General features: G+C 41.3%; 1 protein-coding gene across 1 annotated transcript in view; it reads left to right on the top strand.

The window, feature by feature from the left end:
* The window catches only part of LOC103803902 (neurexin-3), a gene marked incomplete at both ends in the record, with an annotated part of 92806 nt that extends 79362 nt beyond the window's left edge, over positions 1-13444 (top strand). Inside the window, 2 exons of the mRNA XM_009076481.1 lie at positions 5563-5766; positions 13418-13444. Coding sequence (XP_009074729.1) covers positions 5563-5766; positions 13418-13444 — 231 coding nt within the window. The remainder of the gene's footprint in view (positions 1-5562; positions 5767-13417) is intronic.
* Between the last annotated feature and the right edge of the window lie 186 nt (positions 13445-13630).

Raw genomic sequence — 13630 nt, 5'->3', positions numbered from 1 at the left:
GCTATTCAAATCAGAGCTTTTGAATTTAAGAAAGTAGTGTACAAATCAGAACGAAGACAGAGGTGAGAAGCAGAAGAGGCAAGTTTTAGACAAGAAAAGCTAGGAGAAGCCAAATCAAAGGGGTTTACTTAGTCTAAAATGGAATGAGGGAGCTGGGATAATGATATGCTGAGCTTCAGAATAGGAAGGTCCTTTTGTGAAACAGCCAGAAACTTGGGAGTAGGGAAGAAAGGCTTCATCTTAATTTGAAGCAAAGAAAACCTTGGATTGATGTTGAAAAAAATACTTTGGTCTGTGAGAGAGATGAAGCACCATCAAAAACAGTCCAGTTTCATTACATTTCTGTAGCGTCCAAGATTTTAACTGTTTTATCTTCATGAGTTTCCAGGGCATAACAACTAATAATACTACTATTGACATCTTGTCAAGCTGAAATCTTTAAAGCAGAATAGCTGTGTTCTTACTAGCACAGTAAACCTATCAGTAGCTGATTAGTGATGCTTATTTGTAGGGTATTTTGCTACACTAATAAAACCTGTTCCTATTTCTAATGCAATGATTCTCTTTAGGCAGGTATTTAAGGATGGTTCTGTGTTCTCTGTTGTTGTCCCTCTCAGTGCTAGTAAACTACATTTACATCCCTTCCAATTGCTCTTTCCTGTTTGGTGGACTAAGTATGGTAAGGTCCATTGACACCGAGATGGGAGACATCCAGGGAAAATTCAGTTTACTGCAGAAGGAGTTATATCACATTTAATAAACATGGACTTATCTTCTGGGTCAGCGAGAAGCATTGCCAGAGCATGGTACTGCCAGCACCCTTAGGGCACTGACAGGCTCTGCCTGGCCCCTGGGGCTCCCCTACCCTCCTCATGGCCCATGGTCATCAGCCCCTGCCCCAGTCATGCAGCATCAGGGGCATTTTCCAGGGCCTTACAGCCCTGCCTGGCCATTGGTGCTGGCTATGTCCCATCCCTGTCAACATGGCCCTGCCTGGCATTCGTGACACCCGCTCTTAGCTCTGGCCAGAGGCTTCATCTCCTGGTCTGACCACAGATCTGATTCATCACTATGAGGTTTCCTGGGCTCTTGGTTGGACCTGACTCCTGTCTGCAGGTCTGTCCTGTTCACCTGTGTGTGTGACAGCCCTGGACAGCAAGGGCCTGGCACAGGGAACCCTGCAGCTCCTGACACCCATCGTGCTGGATGACATGCAAGGTCTTAACCACTTTTGAGCACTTAGAGTTCCAATCACATCTTTTTCCACCAAAAAAGAAACATTATCTTCTGAGTCCTAGTCACATTCAGTCTGAGTGATCACATTTGGGCTCCCCAAATTACTTGACAGGTTTCTGTTGTTGAAACTCCTCTGTATGGAATCTACTTGGACAGGAACAAGGATTTCTTTTTCTTTTTCTTTTTTTTTTTGTTATACATTATATTTGGTTTTTTAATTTTTTGAAAAATTTTTATTAAAGTGTAACTTTGGTTTTCAGAATATCCTATTTTACTTGGGGCCATGTGTCTGCTAGTGGATATAGGAGGGGAAGAGGTGAGCTGTATAATACCTGCAGCAAAGTGTTGCCTGGTTTGCAAGTACAGAGCTTTGGCACTTTATTGTTAAGGATATTTGAATTTGCAAGAATATGGAAATGTTTGGTCTAAGCATTTGGGTCTTGCAAATGCAGCTGGAGACAGTTGTGTGCGCTGAACTGCTGTTGCTGGTGACTTCAGCATTGATGAAGGGTGGATATTTTTCCTTTCTTTTGCACTGTCACCATTCTGGAAATTTCAGGAAGAAACTGCACTATGTCATAGTCTGGGAGACAAAGGAAAGAGACCACAAGGAAAGACAGGGAACTAAAGAAAAACTATAAGGGAGAAGAAAGAAAAGAGTCAAATTATGGAGGTTAATACAAGAGAAAGGTTAGAAAGCAGGAGTAAAACCACAAAGAGGTCTTGAATATTTTTGTGTCTGTGTGCTAAGAATACGCCTGTTCTGTCTCCCCGGGAGGTTTACGCAGAGCCTTGTTGGGAAGCAGCAGTGAATTGCTCCTTTGGATGCTAAGTGTAAAATTAAAACTGGCAGGGTCTGAGAGCACATGACTGGGAAGCTAATCGCTCCTAATAACACATTGATTTTCACAGATCTCTGGCATTATGTCAGGGCAGTTTTGAATCAGCACCTGGTTTCTTCCTCTTCCAATCTCCAAACTAATGGCAGTGGAGCTTCTGGCATTGGGATCACAAATAAATGCCACTTGATCTTTTTGTCTGTACAACTCTGTGGCGATCTCAAACATGGTTTCACCCATTGCTCCTATTCATGTCTGTGCGAGACATCCAATATAATAGCTACCCTAAAAGTAGAAGGGTGGAAGACATGTGCATGTATTTTAAACTTGGATAACTGTGCTGCCGCCTGTGTTTGTGATGCTGAACAAAGCACTACAGTCCCATTGCTGCAGATGGTTGAGGACAATTGAATGGATGCCTGTAATTCAGGCAGAAGTCGCCAGCACAGGTGCCTGGGAGGCTGAGGTCACATGCATGTTGCCAGGTTACATTCTACCCTGAGCAGTTTTGCTGTATGTGTTGCTCAGCTGTGACATGCCTTTATCAAGCTGTGGGGACTGACTGTCAGGAGGACAAGGAGATTTTATTCTTATGACTGCTACTAGGCAATACCCTCCTCTGAAGGGAATAGTCTGCTTGCAAGGAGATGTGCTGAAAAAGCTCCCAGTTATTCCAGATGGTGAAGATTTGCAAAGTGAGAATGAAATCTTGTTATTTTTGAAAGATGTCCAGTGTATAGATGTGCTGGGCTGTGCTGGGTTCAGATCAGCATTGGGCACACACAAGAAGAGAACATTGTCTCCTATGGTTGTGTGGAGGCTGTTTCAACTATTTCAAGTGCTTTATTTTATCTGTTTAATTGTTACAAGGTTTCATTGCACCCTGTTTGTAGCAGATTGGCTGGAGAAGGGACAGTAATACCAGATTTAGGCTACTGTGGGATGTCAGCTGAAATACTGTCCAGACTTTTGTGTCATCTTCAGTACATCTGAGTGTTCTTCAGGTCCTCCTTACATAAGTATAATTGTAAGGGTTGGGATTTCCTGTCAGGGGACAGTAGTTAACTGTCAGTGGGATCAGTGAAGCTAAAGGACACAAATTCTTATTGAAGGGAAGAGACTCATTATTACCAGGCTTTTGATTTGTTCTAGTGTCTGCAGAAAAACTTGTGTGTTTCAAGGCACCTAATGCATGGCACTGTGGAGAAGGCAGCAGCAGAGCTGGGACACTTGTGTCATCTCCTCCCACTGGTAGTCCTGATATCCTCCAACCCCCTTCTCACAGCTATTCATGTGCTAGGGCAAGCAACTGTTTCATGCAGGGCACATCTGAGCTGAAGGCGTCAAAAGAGCCATTTCATGCTTGACTGCATTTTCTAATACAATCTGCAGAGAGAGAGAGCAAAGAGAGCAAGGAAGGTTTGTGTGTACATAGGCATTGCCTTTGAGTGTACGTATAATATACAGTACATTTAGTTCCAGCTTGCAGCTGTGGGTGGCAAGTAAGAGGTGCATACGTGAGGGGGAAGAAAATTGCACTTTGAAAAGAAGAAACTGTTCCCCACCTTGGGAAAGAAGCTTTCTTTCCTTCTCTGTTTCTTGGCCAAATGAAGACGTGAGTCCCCGGGGCAGTACTGACAGCTGGTACCCAGAAGGTGTACGTAATGGCTGAGTGGGTGATGTGTGTAGAGAGCTTTGTGTGTACAGACCATGACAGTGTGTGGGGAATGCAGGTAAGAAGACTGGTGAACAGGGATGCTGTTCGCCGACATCTTAATGATGTTCCCAGAAAAGTTTTCTTCTTAATGTGTTTATGTGTCCTATGACCAGAGAGGTGCTGCTTACCAGGTATTAGTGTGGGTTCTGCACCAGCACAACCACAGTGATCCCCACCAAACGTTTTTGAACCATATGCAGGTCTCCTCTGTCACTTTATCAGCTTGATACTTATATCTTTGTTTGTCACCTCATTTGCATATTTATTACACATTTCTGTTACTGCCCATTGTGGAGCCAGACATGGGTCCTCTACAGCACAGACATATGGCTGTTCCTCAGTTTCCCATCCATCTACCCTACTTTAGCATCTAACATTTTGACACCAAGAGAACGTAAGGACGTAAGCTCTGCTGAGCTTGCTGTTTCCTACTAGAAGTTCTGCTCCTATTGGCATGAGTGGTTTGGGTGGGAAATATGGGGCAAAGGGGTGAAACATAAGGACAACATCTAGATTCCAAACACATGTTGTTGCAGTTGGTTAAATGAGGTTATTAACTTTCTGGGGTGTGTGGTGGGGTGCCTGGTGAGAATCCCAATCAATCATTTGAGAAAATTTTAGCTGAACTGAATGGGTAAGAGTGCTTTACGGAGCAATTCTTCTATATGCCTAGGGAACTGAACTGGTCTGTTGTTTTTTTAAATCTCTGGGATTTTTATATGTACTTTTATGGTAGAAACCCTGCATGGTGCAATCTCTACAGCTTTGCCTTTGGTAGGGGTTGGCTGTGGTGGAAAGGACGCTTTCATTCATATATTAATATTTTATTTAGATTTTTAAATATTGCAGATAAAAGTGCTTTGCATCATATTCCTAGTCTGAAACAATGATTGCCGTGCTGTAGTGCTTGCTGCAGTTCTATCACAGGACTTTTATTCTACCTTCTTAGAAGAGAATATCACTTCCTGCAGGCAAGACTCTGAATAAATAGGGAATGCCAAGTATTATAACTCCTTTCCTCAGCCGAAAGTCCCATTTTCTTTGACATCTTCAGAGATGATCGAAAAATATAATTTATTTCTTTGCTGTTCTTTTTTCTTTTTCCTCCTCCTGGCTTTCATTGTGCCTCCATATCCTAACTTTACCTGTGTTTGAATGATGCTTAAACTTGCAATGGAGTTTGGTTTGTTCCTTTCTTTGTTTGCATAGGTTGTGTCAGCAGAGCTCTACTAACATTGGTTGTTGGCATGGAGCAGCAAAATATAAAATCACAGAACAAACCTGATGCAGAAAAGACCTGTTAGGAAATTCGCTTTATACACTTGTTTGTCTTTAAAGTATTGCAATGAAATTAAATTCCTCTCTAAATAAGCAACAGGAAGAGTACCAGAAACTGGAACTCTAGTCATTACAACTAGTGATGGAGAAGGCTGGACTAATGAAGGAGATTGCATTTTCTGGAAGATGTGAAAAACATAGGCTTTGCTATCTCATAATCACTGAAGTGCCCAGTCCTAAAATATGTGTCCTTGGGGATTATGTGTCCATGGGTAAGGCTGTCTCCAGTTGTGGTGAATACTATATCTTTGTTTGCTGCTTATACTTGCCATGCAGGTTTCTGGATGCACTAAAACGGTTGTTGCATTTTTCTCTAGTTACATACCTTTCTGTGGCAAGTGGTATGGTTTTTGTAGACACAGGGTTCTTCAGGTGCAAAGATCACACAGGTGTAACTTCTTTTCATTTTTTGTAATTGCTGATTCCTTGCAGAGGCCTCTATCTTGAGCTATGATGGCAGCATGTACATGAAGATCATCATGCCTATGGTCATGCACACAGAAGCAGAAGATGTGTCCTTCCGTTTCATGTCCCAACGTGCTTATGGGCTGTTGATGGCAACCACCTCACGGGACTCTGCTGACACTCTGCGTCTGGAGCTGGACGGAGGCCGTGTCAAACTTATGGTCAATTTAGGTATCGTATAAAAACCTTCCAGTGCCCTCCTCACTATTAGTTTGGGCTTGTGATTAGTGTTTTTTTTTTAAAATAACTTCATTTAATTTCTGTTGGTTGGATTGGATTGGATTGGTTTCTAAAATAACTGCTGAGACCTTCATAATGATATTCTCTTGCGGAGAGAAATTCTCTTCCGCATTGCTGCATGAAGATTTGCTGTCAGTTCTTCGTTATGGACAGTGTTGGTTTTTAAGTCTTTAAGTTTTTAAGTTTCCTTTCTTGGTCTGGGACTGGTGAGCTCTGTGTGAGACATGCTGCTTGGTCCATCTTTTGATCAGTTACATCCCTCATTCATCCAGCATCACTCAAAACAGTCAATGACAAACATTGGAAGGAAACAGAATGGATATGGTGGCAAACAGAAATCCTGTGAATCCCCTGCCCTTTACAAAATTTGGCAGCATTTGATACAGCTTGGCCTATTTTACGTATCTAGTAAAACATCCTGGATTTTTTTGATTTTGTCTTTATTAGAAAGAAGGTAATGATAATAAAAGTCCACCCCTCTACCCCATAGGGTTGTGTTCTGTCTCCTTGGGGTTATACTTCCCCAGAAAATAATTTTAAAAAGACAATTAGAAACAAGTCCAACAATAGCAACAATGGAAAAAAACCAATTGGGAGTGAATGTGCTATTAGATTAGCCTCAATCCATTTTCTTGACAGGCTTTAAGTATTCTATTGAATGACAAATAGCCTTTTTAAAGCATGTAAATACATGAGTTGAAGCTTTCTTACACTTTTCAGCAATGCAACTTACTGCTTCATGTGATTTCAGAAATATGACAAAGAAATTCTGACTCAAAGAGGCAAAACTAACACGGTAGTGCATAATGTTAGAGCTCTTCTAGTATGTAGGGTGTTCTACAGGAAGGTACATGTATGGCCCATGAAGGCTGGTGTCAGCTTTCAAAATTCTAAGCGCTGCTGGAACAAGCTTTGGTGTTTTTTGAGCATCTTCAAAGCTCTGCTGTGGTGACATCCAGAGCAAGCCAGTGTAGTGACTTTGTTTGTAGGGTGTGTTGTCCAGCAGTTATCCTCTGAAGCCAACTTGTTTTTTAAAATTGCATCTAGTGTCTTTTTTTGGCTTTGAAATTGCAAACCAGACACCAATATTTGCTTTTTGGAGTAAGTAAGCAAAGAGAAGAAGATGAATCAAACAAGTTCATATCTCTTAAAAGCAAAGAGTCTCTGTCTAAAGATTTATGGAAACTTGCTTTTTAGTAAAACAAACAAAAAATAAATAGAAAAAAAGAACATATATATTTGCTCTGCTTAGCTTGACTAAAGAAGTTTAAACAATATTGAGTGTCTAGCTAGCATTGGAGCAGGTGCTGTGCTATCTGGACTGGCCTAGAGGACAGATGGAATAGATGAACTTCAACTATGACCATAACTTCTTGAATAAAGAGAAACAGCACCCAGATGATAGCCACCTCTGCCTATACTAACTTTAAGTGAAGGAAAATTTCATAGATTTGCAGGGTTTCTCTGAAGAATAGCTCAAAAGAAATGCTCTTTAGCATTTTTACACATGTAAAGAGAATCTTCCACAAAGCTCCAGAGCATGTGTTGGCATTACCTTCTGATCTAATCAATTGTTACTAATAATCAAGCAGAATGAGATGATTTTCCCCCCACTGTTTCCTCTATTGACAGTTATTGTTATCTATTTTTTCCACAGAAAATAGGATTAATCACTTGAAGCCTGGTAGTGTCATGCTTCTCTTGGGGAAGTGATGGGGCAGCCGAGTATCCACTTAACTCTATGCTACCCTCTTGTAACCCAGAGCCAGTTCTTTTACTTTTCATGTCTTAGTTGCTCTCCTTGTTAGAAAGAGAATTCTTTGCATCTTGTGAGGGATGTGGTAGTATTTTAGTAAGTGCTGCTTTTAACACCTTCAGTACTCCCACATGAAAAATATCGCAGCATGAAAATTGCCAGACTTCATCCAGAATTGCCACTTTTTCTTCTCAGAAAAGTACCACTTGTTTGATTCTGTTATAGCTTCATCTTAAAAATGAATGAGAATAAGTGGAATTGCTCATTTTGGGTGTTCAGAGCCTCCTAGATTTAGACCCTATGTGAATACAAGGAGGATATATTTAGATTACCCTAATTATAAGCATTTTTTACAGCTTATTCTTTCCAGTTTTCATTATATCATACTGGCAGACAATTTTTTCCCTCAGGGCCTGTCAACATTTTGTGTCTGATTGGCATTAGCCACTTAGAACACTTGCTGGGGTCTGTTGTGCCATCACCTAGCCTAAAGGTGCTCAGCTCTTACTGTCTGGCATCTAAAAGATGTGACTAAAGAACTGACAGATGGTCTACACAGTTTTGGAAAGAGATATGTCATTGACAGTTTAATGCAGGGACAAAATCTGTAAACAAAGCCCTGTGTTATCTGAAGGCTGTTTTTGTGTAGTTGCAGGGACTGGAGCAATGTGTATGCAAGATTTGCCAGCTTTTCAGCTGGAAAGTTTTGTGAGGTTGAATCTTCCCCCAAAGTTGCTACAGGCTGCACCAGTGGAAACCTGTAAGCACTCTCCTATGTCTGACTCAACAGAAAAGATAGCTTAGGCTGTTGGAGCCCAGATTGAGCTTCACTTCTCCTCCCTTCAGATTTATAAAGCTGTCAGATAAATTACTTGAAATGGGACTTTCTTTGTAGCCAAACAGCAAAGTTACCTTGCTGTTGAAGAAACAGAATCTGGGGAGGAATGACCTTACCAGAGCCATTCATTTCCAGTTGTTTACTCTGAGTCACATCTAATTCTGTAAGGAGACTGTTCATAGCCCAAATGTCACAAATGAGAACCAGATCTTTAGCTGACCTTGCCAAAATCCCCTCACCAGTGAGAAACTGTCACCAGCACCAACTCTGAAGACCTGAGTGTGCTTGGTGCTGACTAACTATATGTCAGCATCCCCCAAGTGTCTAACCCATAACAGATTTTTTTAAACAAAGACTGTTTTGAGTGGTGAGTTATTCAATTGTGCTTTTCTTATAAGTCATTTAATACTGTTACTAAGAGTTGTCTATTTCTTCTCTTCTTTGATCTATTCCATTTGATTACTTGCTATCATTTGTGTGTTTATTAAGGTCTTTCCTATGTTATTTTTTTTCTTTTATTTTTTATTTTTTTAAAACTCTTCTGTGTATTTCAGTTGTAAAGCTTTCCCATACCCCATCAGCCATGGTAAATCAAAAGATGGTATTCGACCCTTCAAAGGCCTGAAGCCTGCGGCCCGCACAGCAAACAGCCCTGAGAACAGAGCACACGGAGCAGCCTGCAGGGGCTGGCATATCCCACTCACCCCCTCAGCACTCTGCCCAAACCAGACAGGGGAGGGAGAGATATACTGTACAGCAGGCATGGGTGGGCACAGGTGGCTGGTGCTTGCTGTAGAAGGTGGAAAGGAAAGGAAGAGCAGCAATGAATAATTCTCTGAGGAAGGAGGGCGAGGAAGTTGTTTCAGACCTTGTCAGTGTGGGTTCTCAAGGCAATCTGCATGTTGACAGCATGTCTCTCAGTAGTTTGAGTGTTTGTTGTGTGAAGAATAGAAATCGAAATGTGATACATATCTCACTTTTGTTGAGAAGGACTTTGAAGAAATGGGTATAGAGTGGAAGGAGAGAGAGAAATTAAGCAAATCATGGCTTGGAACATGCTTGGGAATAATTTCTGATGCTGAGAAGATGTGCAGAAAGGGAAAGAAATGGCTGGTCTGATAGGGAGATCCACCTTCACATTTTTCCTCCTATTGATAAATGAGAGGGTTTTAATGTCACTGATATTTATTAAAGAATATTTCAGGGTTTTTTCTTCCTGGCCTGGCATACCTCCAGGTATTCTGGTCACTGATGACCAGAATAAGTACTTCCTGCCTCCTCTCAAGTAAGGAAGTGTAATCATCCTTCTCACCTATCTTTTCCGAAGATATATCCTCAAGGGTGTCAGAGATAACTTTGCTTCTCCAAAATGCAAAGTTTCTTTTGTCATTTCTGCATGCAAACAGTGCAAGCAGGAGAGAGGCAAGGAGCCTCACTGTAACATGGGGTAAGAGTGTATGCAAGGACTTTATCTGGTTTCCCCATAGGAAACAACCTAGAGTAAACTTAGAGTCTTAGATTATCTCTTTCGTCTTATTCTTGCCTTTAAGTGCTCTTCCACAACCACATATGGCTGCTCATCCAAAGCAACAAACATTGGAAAGGTGACTTTCTTTCCTGATTCAAGGATGCGACAGCCTGAAGCCTTAACAACATCAAATAAATGCCACTATTTCCAGGCACAAAAATATAAATGGTAAGAAACACAGGCCTAACTTGCTGAGATTTCTGTTTGCTACTAAAGATACCTCCATTCAGTCAATGAGTCCCTAGTGTTAGCTAATTGCAGTGGAGCTATTTAACATTTTTAGAAGGAGAGGATGCTTGGCCCATTTTCCAGACGATATGCTCTGGAAAACCTTCCATCTGAGCACTAAGGAAGAAGCTTCAGGTTTGCATTAGAAAAATAATAAAATAAAGTAACTGCAGAAGGTCTTCCCAGCTCATCCTGCTCCTCATGCAAGTTACAGACTGTGTTTTCACTTTGCTGCTATCCTCCATATTCCTCATCTAATTGCTGAACTGGTAGGTGATTGGATTTGCAGCCATTTAGGCATACTCATCTTCAAAACCTAAAGCATGGGAAAACCCTTTTTGAGTCAGGAATGTAGCCATACCTAAATAAAAAAAATACCATTGGTAGAAGCTGATAACAGGCCTGACTGTCCCAGATGATGATTACCTGAAGACTTATTGCTCCAGTGCTGTGCAGGAGGAATCCCAAGCTGTTTTTTTAATTATTCTTGAATTATCTCGATGCTGCTGTTTTGAGCACAAAGACCAGACTAAACCTGCACCTTTACTGCCAGGAAAAACCTCCTCTGCTTTAGATTTGTACTGTTGTACTAGTTTAGAGGAAAATAGATGTTTTCTTTCTTTTAAAAAACTGATTTAAGAGGGAGAAAACTACTTCATGTATTAATAGTTGGAAATTTTGTGTTGCTTTGGGCGAGGCTCGGAACTAAGCAAATGAATAAAAAACCTATGCATGTTCTTAGATGGGAGTGCTGAGGGTATGGTGGTGCTGATGTAGCAGCACAAGCAAATGCACTCTCCTAGCTACCCTGTGGGATCCCCACTGACCCAGCTGGATTAAGTCTGACTCAGGAGCTGGTTCTTTTGGACTGCACCTGGGCATTTCTGCCTGGCACTCAACTGCATGGCGTTGCAGAGCCTTTGTGCTGACAGTTTGGAGATACAATAGTGCCATGTAGTTGTCAGGGCAGCCCCCTCAGTGGCCTGATCTCTCAGGCTTTGAAATAGAAATCTTACAGCCTGGATAAGGGCTACACTGGTTTTCAGTTTGAAACATCTATCCCTTCACCTGGAGTAGTGGCTCAGCCTGAGGGTAAGCCTTAGGACGTGTAGGTGTTTTGGTATCACTGAAAAAAAAAAAGAAAGCAAACAGAACTTTTCTGCAGACATCAATAACACAACAGTGATTTTAGTCTCTAACTTTGATGAATGTTGATGAGGACCAGCCATGTTTCCCTTTCCAGCACACTTACTGTTTAGCCTGTAAGAAATTTCCATGTTGTTCCAGCTGTTACAACTCTCTTGTTCTCGCTTGCAGTGAGGCTTGGGAGTCTCTCTTGCTGTCTCTCTCCATGAGGTCGTAGAGGGAAGTTCCCCAGCATGTAGTTCAGAGCTCCCCTTACCCCACTCAGCTCCTCCTATAAGGGATATAGCCACCACTGTATGGTGATCCTAGCAATTGCTCCAGGGCTGTTTGCTCCCACTTTTCTGTTGCGGTTGACGACACATGACAAACCTAATCGCACAAAACCAAACCCAGATTTTTTCAAGAGAAGTTCTGCTTGAAAACAGACTCTCTCTGGTTATGCTACTCCTGATTGGTGTGTCCCTTACTCATTACAGCTCTTTGTTTACAGACTCTTATTCTCTCCCCTCCTTTGTCTTTTAAGAACTGCATTTAGTGTCAGCTTCTGAAATAATTTTCCTACGTCTGTCTGAGTAAGCATAAAATTGGTCCAGTTAAGAAGCAAACTGCATTATATTTCTCTGCCATTCTGTATAATCTCCCTTGTTGGGCCATATCTCTGTAATAAATGTGACCGTTCCTGCTGGTTAAATCTTTAGTTGTCCAGATAGAGTGTCCACCAGCATGGTGCTATTATTCATGGCCTTGATTTCCTGAGAGAAGGTCATCATAGCCCAAGATACATAATAGCACTGGTACGGTAGCTCTTGCCCACATTAGACAGCACAGCAATGGATGTTCACAAGGCTGTAAGTAAGCATTTATAAAGGAAAGATCCTCTTATGGATCATATCCTGAGATATGCTGCGCATTAGTGTGTTAAATGAGAGAAGCAATGCTCAGAAGCCCTCTAGCTCATGCTCTCCTACTTCAATTTGTTTTCTTTGTGCAGACACCTCAGTTACCATTTATTAGATACCACAAGCATAACTCTCTTTTTCTTTCCATGTACCTCTTTGTCCCTCCCTTGCCTGTAACCTCTGATTCAAGCAGGGCCAGCAAAGGTTCCCAGATCTGCCACTTCACTGCCCATTTCATCTTCTCCCTGAACGTTACAAACAGCCCATTCAGTCTTAGCGTTCAGACAGCAAGACGAGACTGGGCTCTGAGGAGCTGACAGGACTGGGGACCTTTGAAAGAAATCCCCGTTCTCCCTGCCAAGCCAAAAAAAAGTATTCCCAACCTCCAGAACTAGCTGAAATCTGGGCTGGGCGTTCGTGCGGTTAGCTGTTTGCAAGTGGCCATTTTATGATAGGACACAACTGGGCAGTATATTAACCCTTTCCTCACCTGAGCAGACAGAGTCAAATGTGTCTGTGCACATATTAAGAAGTGTTCTGGGCTAGCTTTGGGGGAATGAGAAGAGGGTCTGTCTTTGGGAGAGCTGGAAAGGGTTAAATATTGCACCAACAAACCTCATAGGCTGATTTTACAGGTATTCTGTGTTGACAGATGGTGTATTTATGCAATAACAATTCGAATCAATTCAGAAGAAACCAAGTGTAAAGGTTGACTTTGAGCTTCAAGCTTCTTAGAGAAATTGGTAAAGGTCTCTAAAAAACAAAATGACACTGGAGTGTGACTTGTGTTTTGAGGGAGATTTTTATGCCTTAATTATCAATTTTTAATTGTAATTCACATCAGTTCACAGTCTGGAGTGGAAGATACTCTTACATGCATAGGTTTCTATAAAAAGGAAAGAACTTTCTGCATCAACACGTGGATATATATGTATATTGGTATATTTCTCTATACATATGTGTATATATATGTGTGTATATATATATTTATGTAACAGCTATTTACATAGAATATACTGTACATATACATCCACTCCTGAACTTGTATAGATTGTATATAAGTATAAAATGGCCACATCTCTTTGCGTGTGTCTGTCCCCGGAAGGGTGGACTGATTGTTTTTGGATGTCTGCAGCTGTTACCTTGAAGGATGCAATTTCATCTTTCATTTATTTTTCCCCATCTAGACTGTATCAGGATAAACTGTAACGCCAGTAAGTTTTCCCTCAAGTTTCATTTTGTTCTCTTTCTATATATATTAAAATAACTTTATTTTCTTTGCTGTTTTATAAGCTGGTTTTCTTTTCTTTTATTTCTTTTCTTTTCTTTAAAAAAATCTTCTGAAATTGAAGGGTTGGATGGGATATGAAGCTGAAAGGGGAGGAGGGGAGACCTTATGG

This window comes from Acanthisitta chloris, unplaced genomic scaffold (genome assembly GCF_000695815.1).
Source record: "Acanthisitta chloris isolate BGI_N310 unplaced genomic scaffold, ASM69581v1 scaffold1306, whole genome shotgun sequence".
Lineage (NCBI taxonomy): Eukaryota > Metazoa > Chordata > Aves > Passeriformes > Acanthisittidae > Acanthisitta > Acanthisitta chloris.
The sequence above is the reverse complement of the archived record's forward strand: the minus strand, read 5'-3'. Positions and strand labels throughout refer to the sequence as shown.